The sequence below is a fragment of the Eulemur rufifrons genome, chromosome 29 (genome assembly GCF_041146395.1).
Source record: "Eulemur rufifrons isolate Redbay chromosome 29, OSU_ERuf_1, whole genome shotgun sequence".
NCBI classification, from domain to species: Eukaryota; Metazoa; Chordata; class Mammalia; order Primates; family Lemuridae; genus Eulemur; species Eulemur rufifrons.
The window spans coordinates 38,203,296-38,230,594 of NC_091011.1; the positions used below are offsets into that span (position 1 = coordinate 38,203,296).

The 27,299-nt window shown below is 34.8% G+C and overlaps 1 protein-coding gene across 1 annotated transcript in view; it reads right to left on the bottom strand.

Moving 5' to 3' along the window:
• Nucleotides 1–27,299, bottom strand: part of SCIN (scinderin) — a 67,982-nt gene that overhangs the window by 24,852 nt on the left and 15,831 nt on the right. The window contains exons 4-7 of the mRNA XM_069461889.1: nt 21,047–21,196; nt 3,511–3,603; nt 1,228–1,360; nt 741–829 (exon numbers count right to left, since the gene is read on the bottom strand). Of these exons, the coding sequence (XP_069317990.1) occupies nt 741–829; nt 1,228–1,360; nt 3,511–3,603; nt 21,047–21,196 (465 nt within the window). The remainder of the gene's footprint in view (nt 1–740; nt 830–1,227; nt 1,361–3,510; nt 3,604–21,046; nt 21,197–27,299) is intronic.

The following is a 27,299-nucleotide window of genomic DNA, read 5'->3' on the forward strand; positions in this document are numbered from 1 at the left end:
TGATAATAATAACCAGAAAAATAAGAGATCGAGAGAAAATAAGAATCTAGTAGTGGAGAAAGTACCACGGAAATGAAAAGATTATCCTGGTTTCTGTGACTACAGATGTAAAACTTAGAAGCTATGAAGCTAAAATAATACAACCATGTTTTCCCTCAAAACTAAAGTAATTGCCACTGAATTTGAATATTTGAAATAAAAATAAAGTTCTTTCTTATGTTACCACTGCAGTCAAATAAATTCATCTTTCTACTTTAGGTTCACAAGAGATCTGAGACCCGGAAGAAATTATTTCATGTGTCAGGACATAAAAATGAAGAGAGTAGATGAGCCTGAGAAATTCAGAAAGGAAAAGAGTAATTGGCCAGTATCTAAGTCGATCTTGATCTTGATGAAGACAAATATTATCTGGGTTTGCACAACTTGCTCTAAGGCATAACTGATAAGTGCTCTTAGTTAATTCAACTGTAGTTTATTATCTTGAATTAAAGACTGTGGAGGAAGTGAACGGGTGGGTGGCCTTATGGAAAGACTAATCTCCAGTTTCTGCAAAATTCTATCCTCCACACAGATAAAGTACTGGGGACATAGGACAGAAGACTGCACACACTCAGGTGGAGAATGACTTCACATACATAACATACATTACTGTAAACCAATTTTTTTTCATGAATTTTGTGGAGATGTCATAAGCTCCCACGCTTTGAAGTTTTTTCTAGCCATTTCATTTTCACACATACTTGGGTATTGGTGGGATAATTCATTTGCTGTAGGAATTCTTCAGCTGTTTTCATTGCAGCCTTCCTCTCCTGGGGATTAGCATTTTTACCTAAAATACAAGGTAAATTAAAAATACAGAACTTCTGAGAGGGAAGACATTATATGATTAAGGAATACTTGTGCACAAAAATAAACATAACTTAACATAAATAAAGTCATGAAAGAATACCAAAAATTTCTTAGTATATTAAATATATTTAACAATGCAATAATGAATGCTATTTATAAAACAAATTATTTTTATATTGCCCAAGTGCTTTTTTAAACTCAAAAATTCCTGGTAAATGATGCTGGTAGGAGGAAAATCACTGCATTTTATGGAACACATTTAAAGATCAATTCTTAAAAGTTAGGCCTTTAAAAAAATCAGAAAAGATATTTTCTTTACTCTTCTGAGGAAATGGTTAAATCTGAAATGCAGCAAGAATGTCAATGGCATTATTTTACCTTTCCATACAAAAATTCTTTTTGCAGCACCGTGGTCCAAAATAAAGCATTCTTCAGAAAGCAGCATCGCCATGGAGAAGGGGTTTTCTTCTGCCACGACAGTCACTCTCATGGAGCCACTTGCATCTGAAACCTAAACAGAAACACCGTGAGCTCCGTGGTTTCATTCTGGGATGATAAAGACGTTCTAAAATTAGATTACGATGATGGTTGCATCATTCTTTAAATGTAATAAAACCATTACACTGTACACTTTAAATGTATGAACTTTATGGCACGTAAATCATACCTCAATAAAGCTGTTTCAACAAATTAAAAAAATCCACGAGCCCAAAATTATACCTCAAAAAGTTTTTTTTAAGTCCTCTGGAGTAAAAGAACTATGAATAAAAAGTTAAGTTTTGACACTGTGCCTAAAACATCAGACGATAACAGTGATAGTAAGAATAATAATAATCACTAAGGTTTATTGAGATGCTCATATGTACCAAGCACTATGTAATGAACTGTACATGATTATTTCTCTTACATTTTAGAGCAATTTTTTCAAGTAAGTAATAATCTTACATGAAAAGCTAAAGTTAAACATTCTTTCAGTCAACATTTCTTGAGTGTCTACTATATGCCAGGCCCTGTGTAAAGGAAGACACTGATATATTATAATTCATATGTAAAGATTTTTTCAATATGGGTCCTACAATTTAAGTATACTTTGTATAAATTATCAAAGTAAATCTCTTCTGTCACGTTTGGAAATGACTACAGAACATTTTTTTCTTTTAATTTGTAGGTCTTAGAAAATTGAAAGTGATAGTGTACAGGTTAGAATTCATTGGTTTTCAGTGTCCAGCTTGTAGGCTACAATGTAATTACCTGGGCACTTGTTAAATATGCAGATTTCAGGGCCCTCTCTAGATCAGTGGTGGGATTTTGCAGCAAGAGGGTGGAGTTTGAATTCTGTATTTTTAGAAAGTGCCCCAGGTGATCCGGCTTCCCAGTCTTGTTTGGCAACCCCCAATCATTTCCATACGGACTTAATACTTTAGATGCATGCAATACCTTATAGTTCCACTAGAGGAAGCCATGATTTAGGATTAACATTTTCCCACTTAAAAATATTTCTTTAGTCCGTAACGCTAAGAGGGAGAATAGTTTTGATTGGTGATATAATATAAAAATTGTGAGTATTTAGTAGAAATGGTAACCATATTTCCCTTCACCATCTAGAAATAAAAGAATCCGTTTCTCCACTATGAAAAGGAAGTTATGCTGCACAAGTTAGTAGCTTGATCTTCATTTAAAATCACAGAGTTTCTCAGCTAGAAGACCCTTAAAGAGCTGCAAATATAATTTTTTTCCTCTTACAGATACAAAAACTACAAAATTCTGCAAGGAGATTAAGATCTGCTCCAAATCACATGCAAACAAATTTGTCAGGGGAGGGAACACTTGAAGAATCTCATTTTAGCAGCCTCCTTAACTGGTATGTCTTGTGGCTTTTGTTACCCTCACCAGCAATAAAAGCATAAAATTATATAGTTGGAAGGAACGTGAGTAATCATCTTATATAATCTCCTTTTGTTCAGGTAAGAAAACTAGACCTAGAAGGATTATGTCTTGCCCAAGGCCACACAGCGGGTCATTTGCCAGAGGGCTGACACAGCACTAGGTCTGCCAGTGCTCAGGACAGGGCTGTTTTTATGCTGTTTCCTTCTAGCTGTTTGATTTGATAGCTTTGCCCACCTGTAATAAAGAAAGCCTTCATTATGGCTAAATAGGATATTTTAAATACAGCGAAGGGTGAAGATTTTGTAATCTGATCAAGATCATAAAAGAAATGATACAAGAAATTAACATTTTAGGCTAGATGATTTAAAAAATTATAAGAAAAAGCTTACAAAATCTTTTACTCTATAAAAGAACCATTTTAAAATGAGGCCCATGAGACAAAGTGAAAAAAAAATAAATAAAAGAAACATTTTATTGAGTGCCATATATCAAAATATGTTGTTCCAAACTGGCACAGCAACAATATATAATTTTATGTAAGTCATAGCAATAAATTCACTTATTTGCTGTTTTGAATAAAAATAACAAAAATTAATAGAAAGAATAATTTTAATAAATATAAAAGGGCAAAGGACTGATTCTATCTACACATTTCTCTTGGAAGGCAATGAGGAGAGTTATCGACTGTTGCAAAGAGAGTCTCTCCCGAACCAGGCCTCCCTAACTACATCCAGTCCAGCAGAAACAACAGCACTCAGTTAGCAGTGAACTCACCATGTAAAGTTTAGCCATTTTCCTGTTATTTATGTCTGCTACTATGTCGTCATCATTGTCTTCATCCCGAATCTCTGGCTTTTTCCCTAAAGCCTAGAAAAAGGTGAACCATAGATGAAAGATAAAGACTTCTCATTAAAGGATGCAGAGTTTAAAAAATAGTAAACCATCTTACATTTTACAAAGACATCGATTATAAAATATTTGCAATTAACATTATCAGGCTCAAACATTTCTCATCAATTCATACAATGTAGGCCTTTTCCCATGGGTCAAATCTGTCAATGGCATTAAGTAAACAAGAACTGAGTTTCCTGGTGATGTGAATTTCTAAGAAAGCAAAATCCCAAATTTGAAAATCTAGGTGTCCATATTGTTGAAAACTAGCAGGAACTCATTAAAATGTGAGTTCAAAGTTCAGTTCTGCAGCAGAATTTCTTCCATGACCTCTGATTCTAGAAATAATCTATAGGTTTTATTAATTTATTATTATAAAGACTTGAATCAAAGTTACTATTTGAGAGTAAAATACTATTGTCATTATTGACATATCATAGGATAGATAAAATGTAAGTTCTTGGTGACCATAATCATGCTTTGTTGCCTACTATATCCTTGACACTTAGAACAGTGCTTAAGACATAGTACATGCTCAGTAAGTATTTGACAAATGAATGAATAAATGTATTTATATATTCTTTGCATATGTGACGCAATCCAAAAGTTCAAGTAAAATGTTTGGTAGAAAATACATTTGAATCTGCTCTGAATTTTTTTTATGTTGAAATCACAATAAATATGTCTATAAGCACTTTAATTCATTAAATTAATTGATACAAATACCATAGAATGTTAAAGTCAGGAATAAAATATAAACTTACTCTAAATAATGTGGCTTTTATTACATTATAGATATGAATTCATATAAATTTCATCATAGAAATGTTTAGAAAATGCAAAGAGGTGTTCATTTAGATCCAAAAATATTTAATAGACAACGAATTCCTTGTGTAATGTCTTTTATACTCAGTATTCCTTAAAATATATTGCATAAAAATATATACTGCTAGATACTGTACAACAATAAAAATGTATATAAAACTTGCATAAGTACAAGTACAATCTCGAGTTTAGATATGCATCAGAGAACTTATCTCCTCTGGGAACACGCCCATCATTTTGTTCACAGTGTGATCAATAAAATGTTTTAAATACTTGGAGTACTACTCAGCTATAAGAAACAATGGTGATCTAGCACCTCTTGTATTTTCCTGGAAAGAGTTGGAACCCATTCTACTAAGTGAAGTATCCCAAGAATGGAAAAATAAGCACCACATGTACTCACCAGCAAATTGGTTTCACTGATCATCACCTAAGAGCATATTTAGGAATAACATTGATTGGGTGTCGGGCAGATGTGGGTGGGGGAGGGGATGGGTGTATACATACATAATGAGGGCGGTGCGCACTGTCTAGGGGATGGACACGTTTGAAGCTCTGACTTGGGGGGTGAGTTGGGGGGGCAAAGGCAATATATGTAACCTAAACTTTTGTACCCCCACAATATGCTGAAATAAGAATAAAAAAAATACTGGGCATGCTAAATGATAGTAATATAGTTTATCTTTTTTGTTAAAAGTAGAATCAAGCCTAAAATTAACACACTTGCAACCAAAAGCTTTTTTTTTCAAATTTTTTAAAAACATTTTTACTTTGGTAGAAGTATCTATAGCTTATAAGAGCTGTCAAAGGTCTTCTCATATACCCTTTTCTAATTCTACTCCAATCAAGACAGTAGTTTGGAATAAACACTTTGGGTTTAGGGCATATCTACTACTGGGAAATCTCCCAGCAGGCCAACTAAGTCTGGGATTTGGGGCATGCTCTAACTTTTAATTTTCAGACAACAATTCTTATATTAGCCAGGTATTTTAATTGGCCTCTCAAAGGACCGTGGCATAGTTGCAAATTGAACCCAAGGGACTTACTGAAAACAGGCTTAACTTCAGGGGTAGGGGAATGCTGTATATTGTCTGGTATCTCTAAGGGTCATTTTAAAATTCAGTTCAACAACTAAGCATTTACCTCCTGCCTAGTAAAAGCAAAATAATGAAATATATTCACTCTATCAGCTATGCCATACATTTTGATCTTTGATGAAATAAACTGTAAATACAGCTTTTAGGATCATGCCTAAATTTAAAACATTTTCATTTTAGCATTAGTCCACGTGATTAGTATTTAGCTCATATAGTCCTTTGTATTTGAAATAACATAAATTTTGACAATTTAAAGAACTAAGAAAACAGAGAAGCCTTATTTGAGGGTGTTTCATAAAAATTTCATCTATTGCTCTAGCCAAAATCTGTCACTCAAGCTTGGAATTCCTCTTTCTTTCATTTATTTCCTTAAGTTTTCATTTAAAAGCATCACTGTCATCTAATATGCTACACACTGAACTTACTACCTACAAAACTAGCCATTCTCAATTCTCTATTTGTGTCAGCGTATCTCTATTCTCTTTACAGAGATTTAAAATCATGTGGTCAGTTTTGAATACTTCCTTTCCTCCAGTTTGAATGTCCAACCTACTTAGTCTTTAAATTCTATTTTTTATGACAATGGTGAGAGAGTCACTGACTCCTTTACTCAGACCTTAGTGAAGGCCCTCATCTCTCTTGTCATGGGTTATAGCTACTCCTGTCAATTCCATCCGCCTTCAGTTTCACCTCCTCTTTGTATCCTAAAAATTATCCTGTTTACTGGCCTCTTATTTCACATTGCTCCTATGTTTTAAGAATATGACTCTAGATCATGGAAATCCTGCCATTTGCAACAACATGGATGAACCTGTAGGACATTATACTAAGTGAAATAAGCCAGACACAGAAAGACTGCCTGTCTTCACTCATATGCGGAATCCAAAATACTCCAACTCATAGAAACAGACAGTCCTAGAATGGTGGTGACCACGGACTGGGGAGTAGGGAAATGGGGAAGTGTTGGTGAAAGGGTACAAACAAACTTGCAGTTATAAAATGAATGTGTTCTGGAGACTTAAGGTACAGCATACTGGCTATAGTTATTAATAACATGTTGCATACTTGAAGTTTGCTAGGAGGGTAGATCTTAAGTATTCTCACCACACACACACACACACACACACACGTGAGGTGATGTTAACTAGCTTGATTGTGGTAATCATTTCACAATTTAAACACTTATCAAAATGTCACATTTACACCTTATACATGTACAATTTTTATTTGTCAAAGGAACCTTAAAAAAGCTGAAAAGTTTTTTAAAAAAAATTATATCTTATATCTGCATGCAACATCTGGGTAATTTGATAAAACACAAATTCCCAACTGCCAGCCATTGTCAATAAATAGGTCTAGGGTGAGGCCCAGGAATCTGCAATCCAGATTATTCTGAATTGAATGCTTATCATACAGAACCAAAACGTCTCTGGATGTGATCTACCCTGTGTTATTTTTCAGCATACTCTACCTAGCACCCTTCTTTAATTAGAATGACATTCTCGGTGTCCCCTGTGGGAACCACGCTTATTCCTTCCCCTGGGCTTCACCTAATGTTGGATGTAACTTCTATCTAGGTTGACTGGGTGTGGCAGAAGCAAAACTGAGCTTTATTCTTTTGTTGGTTCAGCTAATTATAATTAATACAGTAATAGCACTTGTTGACATCTACCATGATACTACTGGATACAAGGATGAAATGACATGTTTGGTCAGTAACTTAATAGAAATGTTCAGCAATTTAAGACCCTACTGCAAATACGTTAAAGAGGTTGGACATTTGTGAAAATATAACTTCGTTTTCTGCCTAAATAGATCTTTTCTGCTGCTCACTCTCTGCTGTCAACAGGAGTTCAATTCAAAATAAATCAGAAGAAATTTATATTAATTACAGCAATTATATTAAATTTATATTAAACAATTCTAGTTTCGGATTCACAATCCCTTAGCTTCAGAATTTCTAGGTTCTCATGACCTGTGTCAAGACTACCCTTGGTGAGTTTTTTTCCCCTATACCACCTAGGGTGACTTTTTCTTTTAAAACTCAAGCAGACCTATGTGGAAATTAGTTTTTTTAAGAAAGGACCAGGCAGTTAAAAAAAAAATGGCTGCGTCTTCTTAATTCTTAGTTTTCACAGCATGTGCATCTGTTTTTATTTGTTTATTTATTTTTTATCTTTTAGACAACTCCACTTAGTTTGGATATGAAATTCCAACATTGACACTCGCTCATTCTCAAGATGGGCTTTCCTTCCTTTTACAGAAAAGTCAAGATATTTTTGGCCACTTCAGACTAAGTATTTCAAGTGCATCATAGGAAAAGGACAATAGTATGTGACCTGGAGGACAATACATAAATCAAAGTTCTAGAGCACTTTTGATGAAAATGTTCCAAGTTGGTGACAAGTCCTAAAGGCTTTTAATGTCGAGGGTCTTATGTGCTTTCCGTGAGAACTCTGAGAGGTGGGCAGGATCAGTGTTATGATTACATCACCTTGATAGATTAACAAAACAAGGCTGAGAGAAGTTAGGAGTTTTGCTTTGATCCATAGCTCATAAATATTAAGCCAAGATGTACATCCCGGGCCTTCTAACTCCTACTTCAGTATTCTTTATATAGAAAATGAGGCATTCTGTTCTTCTTACCTTAAATATTTTAGGGTGGATGGTTCTGCTTTTATTTTCACTATAAACAGCATAAGCTCTCAGGTTCCAAGAGAGAACATTTTAATTACTCAGTAATTTAATATCTAATCTCTTTCCCTAACTGAAACACAATCAGTAAGTTACAAGCATATGGAGCATAGAAATAAATTGTAGAGATGAAGTGAATTCTTGCTGTTATAGCGTATTTACTTGCTGCAAGGCATTGTATGCCTTAGGTGAGACAAATATTTGGTAATAGGGAAGATCCGCAGATATAAAACAGGAGGCAATTCCGAGGAAAGCTGAGGTCTTGTTTAGCCAGCTCCACCTAATCTGGATGTGAGAGTCCAACATTTACTCTGCTGCTCTCTCTCAGTGATGGGCTTCCCTGCCTCCTAGCTTTATCCCTTTACTGATAAACTAAATAAAGGGTAATTTAGTATATTAAAGAGTGGCTAAAGGTTTTTTAGGGAAGAGAAAGAAAGCATGTGATACACATGTTCAAATAAAAGGACAAAGTGAATTGGGTGTCTGCAAGAGGTTTAGTTAGTTAATTATCTAGAGCAGGGCTATCCCATAGAATTTTCCGCAGTGATAAAATATTCTATATCTGTGCTGTCCAACACAGTTGTCACTAGCTATCTGTAGCTACTGAGTGCCTGCAATGTGACTAGTGTGACTAACTGAATTTTATGTTTTCTTTAATTTAAATTAATTTAAATTTAAACTTAAATAGTCACATACGTCTTGAGGATGCCAAATGGACAATGCAGCTCTAGAGGACTCAGGGAATGCTGTGGCCTTGGGGAACTTAACACAATGCAGGTTGGATCTTCAGACCACTGTAATATCAAAATATCAGAGGTCCAATTTAGAGGGTCAAACTCGCAAGAAAGTTAACTCGTAAGTTGCTGTAATATGGAAAGTTAACTTATACATTAGTATAACATGGAAAGCCAATTCATAAGTTATTAAAATACGTAGGCCAGAATGCCAACTTATTTAACTACAGCAATTGTTTTCGCTGGCTGCATATTAGAACCATCTGGGCAGATATAAAAGAGAATGCCAAAGTCTGAATCCAGTCTCTAGAGATTCTGATTTATTCATTCTGATTGAAGCCCAAGCATTGTATATATTAAAAGCCCTCTGGGCCTCGTCTGGTGATATGATTCAAGCGCTCAGCTAGCCTGGTTCATCCAACTCAGCCATCAGGAGAGGTCTGCCAAGCATTTCGGAGGTTCACATTAGCTTCTCAGGGTACACCTCCCCTGGACAAATCATCAGGATCTGCTGGTCTGGAAACCCCTGGGGCAAACCTCAGGTAAAGATTTTAGGCCATCTGCTTTTTCTGGGGATCACCAATTTTTTTTTCCCCCATAAGACCTCAAACCCACTTTGTACATTTATATCTGATCAGTGTTTGAATGGACACTGCCAACATCTGCCTTGGGATTTTCTAATTTCTGTGCATCACCCTTGTGTCTTTAACACATCTCTTCATTTGGCAGGATCAGGCAACCTGACTTGGATGGAGTCTAAAAGGCTCTACGACTTCGTTTCCACATTTTAAATGATATAATTTTTATCACTCAATTATTATGATGATTAAGTGAAATAATGTGCGTGAAGTGATTGTTATTATTACCAACACACAGTTGGAACACAACAAATGTTAGATCTTGCACCCTGGTCAAAGCATTATTTTCCCTCTTTAGTATGACGCTGCAGATCTCTGCTGTGATTCTTTGCATAGTGATTTTACTGTTGGAGTTCTTGCCACTCACCTCCTCATGGACTTACACTTTCCTGTTATTTGTTCATGTCTTGATTTAATGATTTTTTTAAGCAGTCTGTGTATCTTTATGGTGTAACCTTGTCAAAGCCTTATATTTTAGATTTATAACTGTTAGATTAATAGTTAGATTTATAACTATGAATTGAATATATCCCCCTCTCCAAGCAACACCTAAAGAATAGTCTTCTATGCAATCATCAAGAAAATAGCTGATAATGCTAAGAAGAAGGACTAGGACAGAATAGAACTTCCCTTCTTTCAAGTTTCTCCACAGTTATGGTGTGTATGAATTAGCAGGAGGGTTTGACGTTACTATCCCAACAATGTTGAACCATTTGAAACAAATCAGCAAGGTAAAGAAGCTGGATGGATGGACACCACAACCGAGCATCAGAAGAGAAATTACCTCAAAGCTTGCATTTCTTTGCTGTCATGACATAAAGGCAAATAATTTCTATATGTATTGTTACGTGTGATGAAAAATGGATTCTTTTTGACAATTGCAAACGTTCAGCACAATGGTTGGGTAAAGATGAAGTATGAAACACAGTCCAAAAAAGCTAATTCATGCGTAGGTTGAAATGAGTTTGCTTCCACCACAGCTTTCAGCTCATCATTATCCGCCTTGGTCTCAGGTCACCCACGTGGCTCATTTTCAAGATTAAAAATCACCAGAATAGAACTTCTCAAACCATCAATGTACTGTGCATTCATTAGCCACATCCTTCCCAATCACTTTGTTGATATTTTGAGCTGTCTGCACAGCATTGGTTCCATGACGGAACTCATATTTGAAAATAACACGAATTTTTGACTTATCCATGGTTTCACAAAAATTGCTCTAAAAAAATTTGAAAGATAATTGCAAGCCATACCATGCATTTGAAAGAATGAGGATGTACCTTCACAATACAAAAAAAAAAAAAAAAAAGACGAGAAGTATCAAAGTGAAATGTCAGATATATCAACTGTCAGACATAGTACTTAAGGAAATCAGACATTCCATACTTAATAACCTAATAATACAATGAATAATAAATGTACCCACTTCACAGAAGTGTTGTAAGAATTGCATTAGCTCATTCTATAAAGCCCATGGAAGAGTGTTGGTCATATTTGATCATATGGTACACACTGAATATTTGTCATGGTGGGGGTAGTGGTGATCTCCTTTGCAGCAAATAAAATCTATTTCTTAGATTGTGCAATTTCTGTGTTAATAATTAGAAGCACTTGTATGATATCAAGAATCATTTAACAAAAAGATTAAGCACTGAACAGAAAATTCAGCCTATCAGTGAGCCATTGGCCTTTACTTTTGTAGAACACAACAAGATGAAAGAAATTATGCCATCACCTAGCAATGGACAATGAATATCACAATTCAATATATACCACATTTGCTGCTTGCTTCAAAACACTTTTTAATCAACATATTTGTCTTGTCCACATGAACTTCATCAGATATTAAAATTTATTTTCAATAGTGGCTGCTTTTTAGTTTATTTATTACAACAAAGCATTAATATTTAATTTCTCAGTTATACATGGAATAGGACTTCATTTACCACTATATTTGATGGATTTTGTTTGTTTGTACACAGTTATTAATATATTTTGTTTTTAGCAGTATGTTAGTACCTTTTTCATGATTAGTAGAATATTATGGGATATCCCAAACTGAGAATTTCCTATTGGTTTCCACTGGGCAAGGATGCTGTATTTACACGAACAAACCACGCTTTCCTTATAAAGTCACTTTAAAATTCCTTTTATAAATATATATTTATATTTTTCAAAATAATATAACTGTAAAGTTGTGATGAATTAGATACCTTTGCAAACATAATAGCAATTCTAATAACAATAACACTGATTTGCATGAGTACTTTCAATATAACCCAATTCCAACACACTGTGCTTCTTGGCTCTGGAAAAACAGTATTTAGAAGCACAATCCAGGCCAGGCGCGGTGGCTCACGCTTGTAATCCTAGCACTCTGGGAGGCTGAGGCGGGTGGATCGCTCAAGGTCAGGAGTTCGAGACCAGCCTGAGCAAGAGCGAGACCCCGTCTCTACTAAAAATAGAAAAAAATTATATGGACAACTAAAAATATATATATAGAAAAATTAGCCGGGCATAGTGGTGCATGCCTGTAGTCCCAGCTACTCGGGAGGCTGAGGCAGGAGGATCGCTTGAGCCCAGGAGTTTGAGGTTGCTGTGAGCTAGGCTGACGCCACGGCACTCACTCTAGCCTGGGCAACAAAGTGAGACTCTGTCTCAAAAAAAAAAAAAAAAAAAAAAAGCACAATCCAGATGGCCTCTGTTTCAGGAGTTCTTTCCAATATATGAGCATATTTCCTCATGATATTAAACAAATATTAATAATTATAAAATAAATACTAAGGGAATGTGAGTTTCTGAATCTTGAAAACTTAACCTTTTAATATTCTTAATTCTTAACATAAGATGTAGGAGGAAAATAATATAAAATTAAAAATATAATTTACAAAATGAATGTAAGGAACTGTGAATCGCTGAATCACAGATCTGTCTCATTGATATCTGAGTCTGGCTAAGTCTTAGCACAAGGAATAAGAAGAAATTGACCTAAAATTACTGAACAAAATAAGAGTCTTTTACTGTTAGTTTTTTATTATTTGCTATCACTGTTATTATAATAAAAAGAGCATTTAAACAAAAGAGAGAAACCTCCTAGTCTAGTTTAATTTTTATGTTAGTTTATCAATTCAAATATACACTTTGTGAGGCAAAGATCCATCGCTCTCCTCTGTACTCCTCATTAAGTCCATTTATCTGACTTGGAACTACATTTTCTTATTTACATTTCCCATCAAAGTTCCCTCACTTCAGCTGCAAGCTACGTCATTCAGAAATTATTGCCAAGTGGTATTAATTTGGACTGATCATATAAAAGTGTATAAGTGGTATCTTATCTGTAAGGTCACAAGTCTTCATTTTGAACTTTGGTTTGACAAAGAGGAAGATTATTTGAAATATTATCACTTTATTGCAGCATATGGTTAACTATGCTGCTGCTATATGCATTTCTTATCTTTCTTCAGAATATTTCAACTTTCCCCCACTGAATGAACTGATGAGGAACAAATGGGTGTCTGAACTAAGTACCAAAAATCCAAATAACAAATTCATTAAATTAAATGACAACAAATGAATAATACTTGAACAATGCCTGGCAAATAGTAAGCCATCAATAAATGGTAGACATAAATAGCTATAGCAACTATAGCATTCTAGAAGGCACCATTGCAATCTTGCGGCAGGCTTTACTTGTCACTATACATCTTTGGATTTCAGGTGTGTACTAAGTATCATTGCCATAAAGCAAGATGGAGAAAATAATTTAATTACAATGCAAGAGAGGGAAGAAAAGAGAAAGATTCCTATTTGCTGGTATCTCTGATACTTTGTCTCTCCTCTACATGCAATGTAGCCTCAGAATTATTCTAGACAGAGTGGAAAATATTTTGGATACCTTTAATTTAAAAATCTTTGAATGGTAAACCCATAAATGCACCTCCTCTTGGCTCCATATGGCTCTCAGAATAATGTTATTTCAATTAGTCAACAAATACTGATGAGCATCTCCTATGCTACATGTACAAGGGATTCCAAAATATTTAAGACACTGTTCAATTTCCCAAGAACTTACAAAAAGTCTCAGGAAAACACACAAAGAGAAGTGTACTTCTCTGACAAAACTTTTTCTGTTGTCTCAATATTAAAGTGCTTACTGTGTCTATTGATCAAATTGATAACCTCAGACAACTCAAATTTCCTCCTTACAAAGTACAGAGTTTTGGCCAGGTGAGGTGGCTCACGCCTGTAATATTAGCACTCTGGGGGACACAGGCGGGAGGCTGCTTGAGGTCGGGAGTTCGAGACCAGCTTGAGCAAGAGCGAGACCCCATCTCTACTAAAAAAAAATAGAAAGAAATTAACTGGACAACTAAAAATATATAGAAAAAATTAGCTGGGCATGGTGACACATGCCTGTAGTCCTAGCTACTGGGAGGCTGCTTGAGGAAGCTCAAGGATTGCTTGAGCCCACGAGTTTGAGGCTGCTGGTAGCTAGGCTGACGCCACGGCACTCTAGCCCGGGCAACAGAGTTGAGACTCTGTCTCAATAAATAAATAAATAAATAAATAATAATAAAAACAAAATACAGAGTTTTGACTAACAATGAGATAAATGAGAGGACAACGGAAAATTGTTTAACAAGTAATTTTTTGCCTGGGTATCACAAATCCAGAACACAACATTAGGTCTTACATTTAAGGAGCTCAAAACACCCACACTTGTTCCCCAATGCTAAGAAGCGATACAATTTTTATTCTTATTTATATTATTTTTCCGTAATGCTTTAAGCCCTTTGAAAAACACCATATACATTGTTCCAAAATGGTGGTGAGGGAGATTTTCACAATAGCTCCCCATTTTCCATTATTAGTACCTCTTTGGTTCATTTGATACTATCCTAAAAAGATAAATGGAGAATGATTTGTCTAGTCAAAGATCATGCCCCAGAAATAAAGTTCTTCCCACTTTCTGTAGTATCATTTTTAACTTAATCATGTCTTCTTTAAATGTACAATTATATTTTAGTTAAAAGATTAAAACATGAACCCATGTAAATCCTGTGAATTTTGGATTAGGCTGAGAAACAAACATTTCCACAGAGGAACTTTAAAGAATGTTGGCAAAATTCTAAATTTCCAAATTCCAATTTGATTTCTTTCTTAATCTCTTACTTTGCACGCTGCAATGTATGAATGTTCCAATGCTTAAATTTTTAGAATTTCAAAATCACTCCAATTTCTGTACATTTAAATTGTGTAAGGTCTTCAGAAGAATTAGCAATGTGTACAGCCTTTTGATATTAAGCTTGAGGGAAGAATAAGACAAATATATTGAGTGATTTCAATGATAAAGCACTTACATTTGTGTAGTACCTTGGAGTTCATGGAGCACATTCACTTTTAACCCGGAGAGGTGAGCAGTGGTGGCCTCAACAGTTCCCAAAAGAGGGCAGGACTCGGGCTGTGAGCAACAGCCAACCAAAGTTGGACAACATGCATCTTTATTCACAGAAGGAAAAATTTTAGACACCAGCTACTTATTTCTTACTGTGATAAATGCCTTCTTTTGGAGTATATACTGTCTGCCTAATATATGGGATGGTATTGCACTAAATATAAATAAGCTGAAGTCTTCATTATTATTTTCCAAGAGATTAGCTGATAAAGGACTAGCAGAAAATGTGATTTTCCTTATAAATGCCAACTGCTCACCTATATAAATGTAGGTCTTAAAACTTATTTTAATCAATAGCTTGACTTTATTCATATCTTCCTCAACACTATCACCTAAACACGGAAATTTTTAAAGCAATACTATTCTCTAGGAAACAAGAAAACAAATATACTGGGTTTCTAGTACCACATATTTCACAGTTAATTGTCTTGATTATCCAATTATTAACGAGCAATGGCTTAGCGTCATGAGGGCTTCACAAAAATAAAAGCAGTGCCTATTCTTAAGGAACTTAAGAAGCATTGATAAGATATAAATTTTATATGGCAAAATACTTTGGGGATAGAGGACTAAAATTTTACCCATTGTCTAAATAGATTTTGTACAGTACATCTCTAAAAGATAATTTAAGAACTATTTTCACTATTCAACTCTGGTTTTTACTAAGATGCCCAGATCAGCACATCATAAATATCCAGTCAACTTGCCAAGAGAATGACTGAATAAATTATTTTCTTTTCAAGTTGTCAACTGTGACTTATAAAAACAAGAGGAACACAATTCCTTTATTGGGAGATTTTTTGGAGGTTAATCTAGCCTATATGCTAACATTATATAGTCTGAAATATTATTTTTACCATGAGACTTCTTCCAACAAATGGTGGCGTTATTCAGAGCATGCTCTCTGGCCTTTGAGAAGCCCCTCACGATCTATTCCGACTCTTCTGACTTTTTCCTAGGGCATGTTTATTTCTGCAATCATGCAATAACAAAGGCAGTCTTTAAACTTTCTTGGGAACCAACCAGTGCTCAATAAACTTATTAACAGAGACATAATTTGATATGCTAATTTGATTTTTTTGTCTGGAACCCAAAACACAACGACTGCATATATGACCTTCCAGGAAGACTAACCATTGTTTTTATAAAAGCAAGAAACCTAATGGTTTAGTAACATAGCATCAGCTTACAATCTCCCTGCAGTATTTTCACTGCCAATATTCTGTCACTAGCATTTGGAATGATTACAAACAACAGATTTCATTCAACTATATTAAAAAAGTTTTCCCAGATTAAAAAATTAGTTGTGTTTTATTATTGTTTCAAACAACTTGCTCCTTCTTCATTCTCTATTTTACGTCCCCCACATGCTGTCTTTTTAAAAATGAAAGTCTATAAAACAGATGGATAAATTATTTTTTTCCTCGGGGGATTTTTTAGTTTTCCTCCTAATGTTTAGAGAATGATTTCAGTCAATGAATAAAGTTTGGGACCTTAGGGATAGTGAGATATTTAATTTTCCTTCAAATTCATTGATTATTTAAAATATGAAAAGAAGAAAGGCCATGAAAAATGTTTTACATAATTTATATACAGGCTTACATGGTAAGTATGTTTGCAGTGAAGAGAAAACAAGCACAGAGTAAAATCTGACTTCAGTTACAGGCTTTGGTTATTTCCACATACAGGATTATTTTCATATTTAGGCATATAAGCTTTTATTTATTTATTTATTTATTTTTTCAGACGGAGTCTCACTCTGTTGCCCAGGCTAGAGTGAGTGCCGTGGCATCAGCCTAGCTCACAGCAACCTCAAACTCCTGAGCTCAAGGGATCCTCCTGTCTCAGCCTCCTGAGTAGCTGGGACTACAGGCATGCACCACCATGCCCGGCTAATTTTTTCTATATATATTTTCAGCTATCCATATAATTTCTTTCTATTTTTAGTAGAGATGGGATCTCACCCTTGCTCAGCCTGGTCTCGAACTCCTGAGCTCAAACGATCCGCCCACCTCGGCCTCCCAGAGTACTAGGATTATAGGCGGGAGCCACCGCGCCCCGGCCAGCATATAAGCTTTTAAAAGTGCTAAAGATACAGAAAAGAGGGTGACCACACATCCTGTTTTCCCAGACAACAGTCTTGCTAATGCCTCTTGTCTCTGTGTCGTAAGTGCTTTGGTTTGGAGGATAAATTTGTGGTCACCCTGGAGATAAGCCATATCAAAATTGTGTGATCTATGGAGAACTGAAATACTTCAAACTAAAGATCAATTTTTTAAACAACTCTCAGGAAAATTATTTTTCAATTTTCAGTGTTGAGCACTTTAATGGGTTAGAGAGACAAGTTCCAAAAATTCAGCACTGAATGCAGAGTAATGATAATGGGATCAATTACTAGATTGTAAAGTCCTTGATTTCAAGCCATTACTAACTCTCACATAGACACTTCAAAGTTTCTGAAGCTAAGTAATTTGAAAAGGTCTCCATTAAAAATGAATCTCTTAAAAGGTCAAATTTAAAAGATATCTTGAAAAATTTTTAGATTTTTAGACTTCTCTAGTAAAATCAGCCATTGCATTTGAGTCTCAGAAAAAGAAATGACATTCATTATTTTAAACAAGGAAAGTGTGTGTGTGTCTGTATGTGTGTGTGAGAGTATGCTATGGACCACTCTGGGCCACTTCTAAAGCCTATTGGACCCCTTATGAGAAAAATGTTTTTAAATGCATAAAACAAAATACAAAGTATTACAGTGGAAACCAATTATACTGGAATGCAACTATCAACATATATTTTCAAAAAACTTTCGGTAAAGTAATATGAGCTTCTTTCCTAACTCATTAGATAATATTATTGAGTAGCAGATCTAATAAATGTGATAAGTACCAAGTAGGAGATGATCATAAGGGATAATTTGAGGTTCTCTTCGATAACTATAATGTGATCTGGAAAGTTACAGGTACTGCCCATGCTACCCTTGTTTGTTGATTATATTCACAATTGGAGGAAATGTCACATTTTAGTTAAAAGATTAGTGAAAATAAAGTTGTAATTTTCCCCAACCAAGTTCATGACCTTGTTGAGTTCTGTCCTTATAGTTACAGCACTAAGAGAAAGCCTAGAGGTCAAGTTAGTTTATAACAGGTATACAATTAATTCATCAGATAACTACTCACCGTGTAATCAGGCTACAAAACATTTGCAGAAACAAAAAGCCCACTGACTGCTTCATTTTCTTATCTAAGGAAGGTTGTCACTGATAATTCATTTCAGTTCATGAGAACTGTCAAATATAATACAATACAGACACTGAATGTACTAAATGGAAACAAAGCAGATGCTTTGTAGGACTTTTTAAAAACTAATAATGATAAGTCCCTGAAACGCAGACATGACATTCTATCTTAAGCATTGTCACTTTATCCCTATTACTAACATTTTAAAACCAAAGTTATATTTTTACAGTTTTTTTCATATTTGCATTTTCTTACTTTAACAGTATAATGTATTGACAGTCTACACTTTCTTTTTCAGAACCTTGAATGAAATCCAATAAGCAAGGACACCAAATGTGTGCATGCACAGCCAAGCCCCTCAGCCACCACAGTAGCTTCACTTCTTAGAACACAGTGTCAAATAATTGTGTCTTCACTTCCTAGAATGGACTGCCAATGTCAAATGAGTGGTAATTAAACACAGCCACTGCCTAAGAGATAACACAGAATCACAGAGCATCAGAACCTACAGGGATCAGAGAAGCCACTTTGACCCTTCACTTTACAAATGAGGAACCAGAGACAATGAGCAGTTAAGGGACTTGCTCTAGACCTAGGGCGACCTTGGAAAAACATGAATGACCTCTGATAGTAAGACTCTCTCCACCACTTCACCAAGGGTGAGTCCTGTTCCTGGGTCTGCTTCTATCTGAGCAACACTATTGAAACAAGTGGTTACAGTCAACTAGAAATATATCTCATTTATGGATTTTTGCTTCCAAATATGCCAAGTTAGAAGATTTAAACGGTTGATCACATCTCTATAACAGAGACCTTGAAAGAATATTCAAAGACCAAAAATTTGTTTTGAATAGTTTACAAATTCTAATTTATTAGCAATGTTATTCTATTGAAAATCCAATAAAATCATCCCTAATTTTATTTTACTTTTATATATGGCCTTTTTGTCTGATTATAAGATGAATAATGCATGTCCATCATAAAAATTTGAAAATATAGGACAAATGAAGAAGAAAATGACAAGCAGCCACAACCCAAAAGTCAAAGATAATATTGATACTATATCAGCAGATACCAGATGTATATGTATATATGTGAATATATAGTTATATACACATGAACTTACATATTAAGATATATATTAAGATAATATTGTACATAAAATTTTATATCCTGCCTTTTCTCTCAGAATTATACCACGAGCATTTTTCCCACTGAATTAAAATCATTTCCAAAACATTATTAATATAAAAGTCTGCATTTGGGGGTTATTAAAGTAATAAAGTTTAAAGACATTACAATCTACAAAATTATCTCATATGATTTCTAATCACTGGATTTTTAGGCTATCACTGGATCATGCAACTACTTCATTATATTGCTCTAACTCAAAAATATTTAAAATATGTTTATAAGACAGTCTGTAGAACAAAGATTTAAATGCAAATGACTAAAATCACTGGGGAAAAATGCATAATATCCTAGGAAATCAAGGAAATGAAAACTCAAAGAGATACCACCTGCTATTACTAAATGCAGAAGGTTCAAAAAGGTATTATAATAATAAATTTTGACAGCACTTTGTAAAGTCATGAGGGAACACAGAGGTAGTACAAAGGAGTAACAATTGGTGCAAACATTTAGTGCTTGGCATACCACAGGAATTCAATAAATATTTGTTGAATAAATAAATGAGAATTGATTTGTCAACACATAACAAGATATCTGAATATTATTATACTCTTTGACTAATAATCTTACGGGAATATATGTAATTAGGTAGTCACTTTCTTAAAAAGGAAAATTTGGTCACAACTAAATGTCTAAGATTAGTATAATGGTTAAGTAAATGATACAGGTCTATAGAGCAATGGATACTTAATTTTCACATTAATTTAAGCATTAAATTAATCATAAGTCTCTTGCCTGTAATTCTAGCTTAAAATGATTACAATATTTTAAATATTAATGTAGTTAATCTCTTGGTGTAAGATTTTATTTCATTCTTTTAATGAAATACAGATTTAGCATCCCTAATCTGAAATGATACAAAATCTGAAACTTTTTGAGCGATGGCATGATGCCAAAAGTGGAAAATTCCACACATAAGCACTTAACACAATCTTTGTTCATGTACAAAATTTTTTTTTAAATACGGTATAAAATTATCTTCAGGCAATGCATATAAAGGTGTCTATGAAACATAAATGAATTTCTTGTTTAGACTGAAGTCCCATCCCCAAGATATCTCATTATGTATATCCAAATATTCCAAAACTTGAAAAAATCCAAAATCTGAAACACTCTGGTCTCAAGCATTTCAGATAAGGGATACTTAACCTTCAATTGTTAATTTTAAAATTGAAAAAAAACCACTGTGTTTGAAAAAAAATATTAAGAAGCCCAGACAAATGAACTATTATCTTCCTTCCAAAATACATTCTTATAGTCAATCTCAAAAGTGTTATTCATACATTTGTCCTGAGAAGACAGGGGTCAGGGCTTCCTTTGATAGTCACACCAATGGTGAGATAAACCGTCAGGACTTTGTCTTTTCCTAGCTCCATGACTTAGACAACCCTGATCTTTCCTTTTACTCCATCTTAGCATAGGCCCAGTATTAAAAAATTTGTTGAATCTGTCTCTCCCCATCACCACCACGACCACCACACACACACACACACACACACACACACACACAACTTGGAGTTGTAACCCTTTAACAAGCAAGTCCCAATACCTCTATAAGCTCTGATGGTTCACTTCCTTCTTCCACGACAATTAGTTGAGATCTTCCTTTCCTTTCATTATCCCGGATGCCAATGGCTACCTGGCTTGCCTTCAGACGTTCATATTTGTTGCATGAGGAACCACACCATTGATAAATTTCCTAAAAGAAAGAGACAGATCTTTTGACCCCAGGATTATGTCGAGGACATTCAACCTTGGTGTAATACTCATTGTGATTAATTAGAAAAAAGCAAAAATGTATAAAAGAGAAAAGTAAAATGACCTATTGCTGAGGTATATATGGTTGTACATATTTAAATTGTACCTCATTCTGCATCCTGTTGCTTTCAGTTAGCATTACAAAGTAAGCATTTTTTAAACATGGAATATATAAATACATATCTTGCCATTTTTTGTATATAAGTCTACTAATTACAATTATGAATGTAAACTTATATGGATTATTTAAATTTAAAATAATAGATCTACCGTATTTCAAAAAGGTAGTCAAGAATCCTTTACAGTAATATACTCTTCATGATCATAAAAATTGATATAATACTTTTATAAAGCTATTTATTTATGTTTTTAAATTGACAAATTCTATATATTGTATATAACACAATGTTTTAATATATGTATACACTGTAGAATGACTAAATCAAGACAATTAACCTATATAAAGCAATTTAACAATTCTTATCAAGACCCATAAAAAGAGTTAAAACCTTTGACCCAGTAATATCACTACCTTATTTTAATAAACTATGCATAAAGAGAAGAAAAAACCTGCATGTATAAGGCTTTTCACTGCTATGTGATTAGAGAGGCATTGGAAAGGTATTAAATCTTCAATAATAGAATAATAGAATAATAGTTATGTAAATTATTATACATGGAAACAATTGGATACTTAACTACTAAAATTGTACTTTAACATAGAAACAGAAAAATAGAAACAGATAAGTTTGATATATTGTAAAATAGAAATGATATTAGCTACCATTTGGATTAAAATACCGTATATTTTACATTTGAGCACAGTGTCCACATGGTATACAGATACAAATGGAAAATCATAACAAAATACCATTTCCTCCATTAAATATGGTCTAACAAAAGAAAGAAAGAGAAGTTTAAAGGTGCCCAGGCCTGGTGGGGGTGAGGCAATTGGCACTATCACACTCTATTTGAGGGGTATAAACTGACACAACTGACTCACTTTGTGAGTGCAGTGTGGCAACATATCAAAAAAATAAATATGCTTTTAATATCAGGAAATTCCATTTCTAGGAATCAATATTACAGAAACATTCAAAGACAGGACACAAAAACAAAGAAACAGAACAAAACAAATGCCCATCAATAAGGGGATAGCTATATAAATATTGGTACTGTAGTCTCCTTTTCAGGGGTTAAAAATTCTGAAAAATGTTTAAATACTGATGTAGAAAATTATTGCAGGTATATCATCAAGAATACAATAAAGACAGAGAATAATATAATTACATTTAAGTATTAATAGAAATAAAACTACAAGCTTTGTCTCTGGGTTTGCATAAAAAAGACATTTGGTTTTTACAACATATTGCCACACAGATCTCATCTAGTAAACCCTGGAGAGTTGGTTAGCATAGTATTAAAGTGTGAGGAGGATAGACCTCAGCTGCTGCTTTCTGAGGCTTTGACAGTATGTCTGCAATTTTTAAAAAGAACAAATAAATTAGTAACAGCAAAATAAAAGAGCACCAAACACCCACAGAAATGGACTCTTTTCTCAGATTATAAAACATTACCAGCCCAGAATCATTTCTTCATTCAAAAACAGTGCCCAAAATGGGCAGGCTCTCTTGTAGGCACTGGGGGCACCATTTGGAACAATGTAGGCTTGTAACAGTCTCTCTTACTCCCCACCTTACCAAGGTCCTGATGACCTAATCCATAGTCCTCTTTAAGAATAAAATATACCTTTTAGGAATTCATACCTTTATAAGAATAAAATGAAAAGGATTATGCCTTGCAATCCTTTTCACTCAAGAACCCGATGTAGGCCAAGCGCGGTGGCTCACGCCTGTAATCCTAGCACTCTGGGAGGTCGAGGCGGGTGGATCGCTCGAGGTCAGGAGTTCGAGACCAGCCTGAGTAAGACCGAGACCCCGTCTCTACTAAAAATAGAAAGAAATTATCTGGCCAACTAAAAATATATATAGAAAAAATTAGCCGGGCATGGTGGCACATGCCTGTAGTCCCAGCTACTCGGGAGGCTGAGGCAAGAGGATCGCTTAAGCCCAGGAGTTTGAGGTTGCTATGAGTGAGGCTGACGCCATGGCACTCACTCTAGCCTGGGCAACAGAGCGAGACTCTGTCTCAAAAAAAAAAGAATCCGATGTAGTTATTCAATATGGTCAAGGGGTGTTTCTTTTCTATCCCTAAGAGAAGAGTACACTTCTACTGCTTCCTCTTTAACCTCTTTTCCGCATCTGGGCATTGGAATATGAGGCTCACATGTGGAGGACATTTGCATAGTATGCCAAGGTTAATAATTACAAGAAGGGAAAACAAATGGTTCCCAATAATTAGCCAACTCTTAATCACTGAGCATTAAAATCAGATAGTAAAGTAGGAAGGTGATTTTTAAAAATACAGAGATAGGAGCCCTACCCTTAGGGACTCTCAGGTGTGTTCCGGGCAGCTGTGTTTATGGAAGGCTCTCCAGGAGATCCTAGCATTCAACCAGTGTGTGCCAGGTGTGGTGTACCCTGAGCACACCACACCTGGCCTGCACAGCAGGGAATCTGTAACATCTAATTATCCAGTGCAGCTCAGCAGCCTATTCTGCTGAGTACGGCCTAGGGGCTGAGCTCAGATTCTTTTCCCTGCCTTATTCCGTGGTATTTTGCAAATGATTCTTTTCTCAGAAGATCTGTGAAAGCAAACTTTTAATAATTACATTTTACATTATAGTGAAAGTAGGAAGTAGATCAGAAGTTAGCTTTCTAGAATTTTCACAATTGACTTACTCTGTATTTATATAATCATTTAACAGAGGTTTATGTTCTCATTGCCTTACTTCAAAGAGATTATATAAAATCCTACTTAATTTTATTAGGATTTGTAAAACATTATAGGTGCTTGCTGAAATGTTTTAAAGCGAATTTGAAGATGATAATTTCACAAACATAATTATTATTTAACATAGAATTTTGCAATATTTTATGGATACCAGAATATTTTCTGTGATATTACTTCAGGTGGGAGTTTTTATGTGCATATCAATTCACCAGTACATTTAGTTGTATAAAATATTTCTCACCGTTGCTTAGAGACTGCAGTTCCTACCTTTAAAATAGTAAAAACATAACCAGGGACTCTGATCATTTCTTTAGTGAATTTTTCCTCCCCTATCAAAAAGTGGGCAAATGACATGAATAGAAACTTCTCAAAAGAAGATATAAGAATGGCTAACAAACATATGAAAAAATGCTCAACTTCCCTAATCATCAGAGAAATGCAAATCAAAACCACAATGAGATATCACTTAACCCCAGTGAGAATGGCCTTTATCAAAAAAACCCAAAACAACACATGTTGGCGTCGATGTGGAGAGATAGGAACACTCATACACTGCTGGTGGGACTGCAAACTAGCGCAACCCCTGTGGAAAGCCTTATGGAGGTATCTTAAATAGATTCAAGTAGACCTGCCATTTGATCCAGCAATCCCATTACTGGGCATATACCCAAAGGAAAAAAGGTCATTCTGTAACAAAGACACATGTACCCAAATGTTTATAGCAGCACAATTCACAATAGCAAAGATGTGGAAACAACCCAAATGCCCATCAATACATGATTGGATTAGTAAGCTGTGGTATATGTATACCATGGAATATTACTCAGCTATAAGAAATAATGAAGATACGACATCTCTATGGTTCTCCTGGAGAGAGTTGGAACCCATTATATTAAGTGAAGTATCCCAAGAATGGAAAAACAAGCATCACATATACTCACCAGAAAATTGGTTTCCCTGATCATCACCTAAATACACATCTGGGAACGACACCAATCGGATATCAGACTGAGGTGGGGGTGGGGGAGGGGATGGGGGTATGCCTACACAATGAGTGCATTGCGCACCGTTTGGGGAATGGTAACGCCTGAAGGTGCTGACTCGGGAAGGGGGGGGTGGGTAAGGGAGGGATATATACCTATATGATGGGTGCAATGCGCACTACCTGGGGAACAGACACGCCTGGAGCTCTGACTTGGGGGGAAAGGCGGTACATGGGCAACGTATGTAACCTGCAATTCTGTATCCCCCATAACAATAAGATGAAATAAAAAAAAAAAACATAACCAGAAAATAGTCATAAAAATAACAAATCTTTTAAAAGTGAAGTTTTCTTTTTGAACTAAAATAAGGCTAAATCCCTAAAGAGTTACAGAAAACTTCTTATTCAGCATGAAATGAATGATTTGTGTTATGCTTTACTCTTGTTATTTTCACCTTCTATTGTGCCACCATTTACATACAAGTGACATATTTTCCTATTGACTATGGTCAATTCAAATGAGAACATAATAATGACTTTGTAAATTGCTGAAAGCCGGAATTATAATTGTTTAGAGTCATTATTAATTAAAACACTGTTTTCATTCAATCTAATTCATTTTCTATGTTCATTTAAATCATGGCAGCAGCACATTAAAACTTGCTTTAAAAGTTTAATCAGAATTTTAGCCATTCATTAAATTTGAACATTTATATTCTACCATGTGTGGACGATGTGTTTAGGACATCTCATTTTAACAGAGCTCCACTGTGCTGAAATAAGTATGTGTAGTACTATTAATAAACTGTGCTGCCCAACACTCACTCTATTCAGAGGTATTTGGTTAAGACTACTTCACCACTCTATGAACAGGGAAACTTTGTATTCAGTTGGCACCATGCTTGACAAAACTCTTCTATAAGTCAATTTACCCTGTTTTCTAGAGGGAGTAGACTTAAAAAAAGAAATTTTGCATAGAGCTAAGAAAGTCTGAATTGGTGTGATAGGTTAACACGTATTATTACAACAAAAAGTTTTCACTACCATCTAGATTATTTTATTTATAATACTTTAATCATAGAGCTTAAAAATCTTTCATCAATTTAATTTAAGTCTACGAGTCACTGAAAATTGTAAAGCAAACAGTTTCAGAGGCAACTATTTTACCCTCTAAGATCCTAAAGCACTTAACAACTCAACACTATTTGTCATATTTCTTTAGGGAGGGGATATAAAAATTCCTTATAAATATAGAAGTGTCCATTCAATTTGGAAGAAAATTCACTTAGATTTTGGCAGAAAGTTCTTGAGGTACACATTGCCCATGAACACCCTCTAGTAGATGTGTGTGGAACTCTAATTAACTCTTAATATACAAACTACTGAAGAAAAACAAAATTACTCTGCATAATTGGAAAAGGAAGAAATAAAGGAATAAAGACAATCTGTTGTTACTGGCCATTAATCCGGTCCACCAGTAACAAGGAATAAAAGCAAGTGAGTGATATTTATAGAAACAACCACATTTGGGGAGGGGAGACCTATTGGTCTTGAAAACCAGAGGTTTCTAAAATTTCCTTTGTATGTGGTCAGAGTTAATAAGTAAACCATCAAAGTGCAGCCAAACATCATTTGGGGACAGGAAATAAGAGCAAAAATAAAACAATTCTTAATGATGTCCTTGAAGGGAAGCAAGATTGCAGAGGCCGAGTTTAAAGGAGCACCCAAAATATCCCATGTGATGTTGACTTATAACATGTACAAAGAATTCAGCCCAGACTTGCTTCCCTTTTATCCTTTTCTAAGTTATTATTCTAAGTATATCTAAAATTTTATTAAAAGAGAATGTGCAACCAGATCTCTTTCTCCTCCTTGCCTCTATTGCTATGTTTTTACTGTGTTGAATTTTCCCTTAGATCTAGTTAACCAAATATAGAAATTCATTAAGATATTCCTTTAGCCTGGAGGTTCTCTGCACATAATTTAAAAATGATAATGATTTGTGAGACGCTTCCAGGAATCTATCTTTTTTTATTTTAAAAGTTTGAAGTGTGACTTCTCTAGTTTTTACACAAACAAATGTTTATTTATATCCTATACTGTTATTCCCTTATAGCCAACTCAACTCAATATTCTTCAATGTGTTTTTAAAAGTACCTCTCAATGAAGGATGGAAGATGAAAGGAGTGGTGTGCAGGGCCACTGAAGG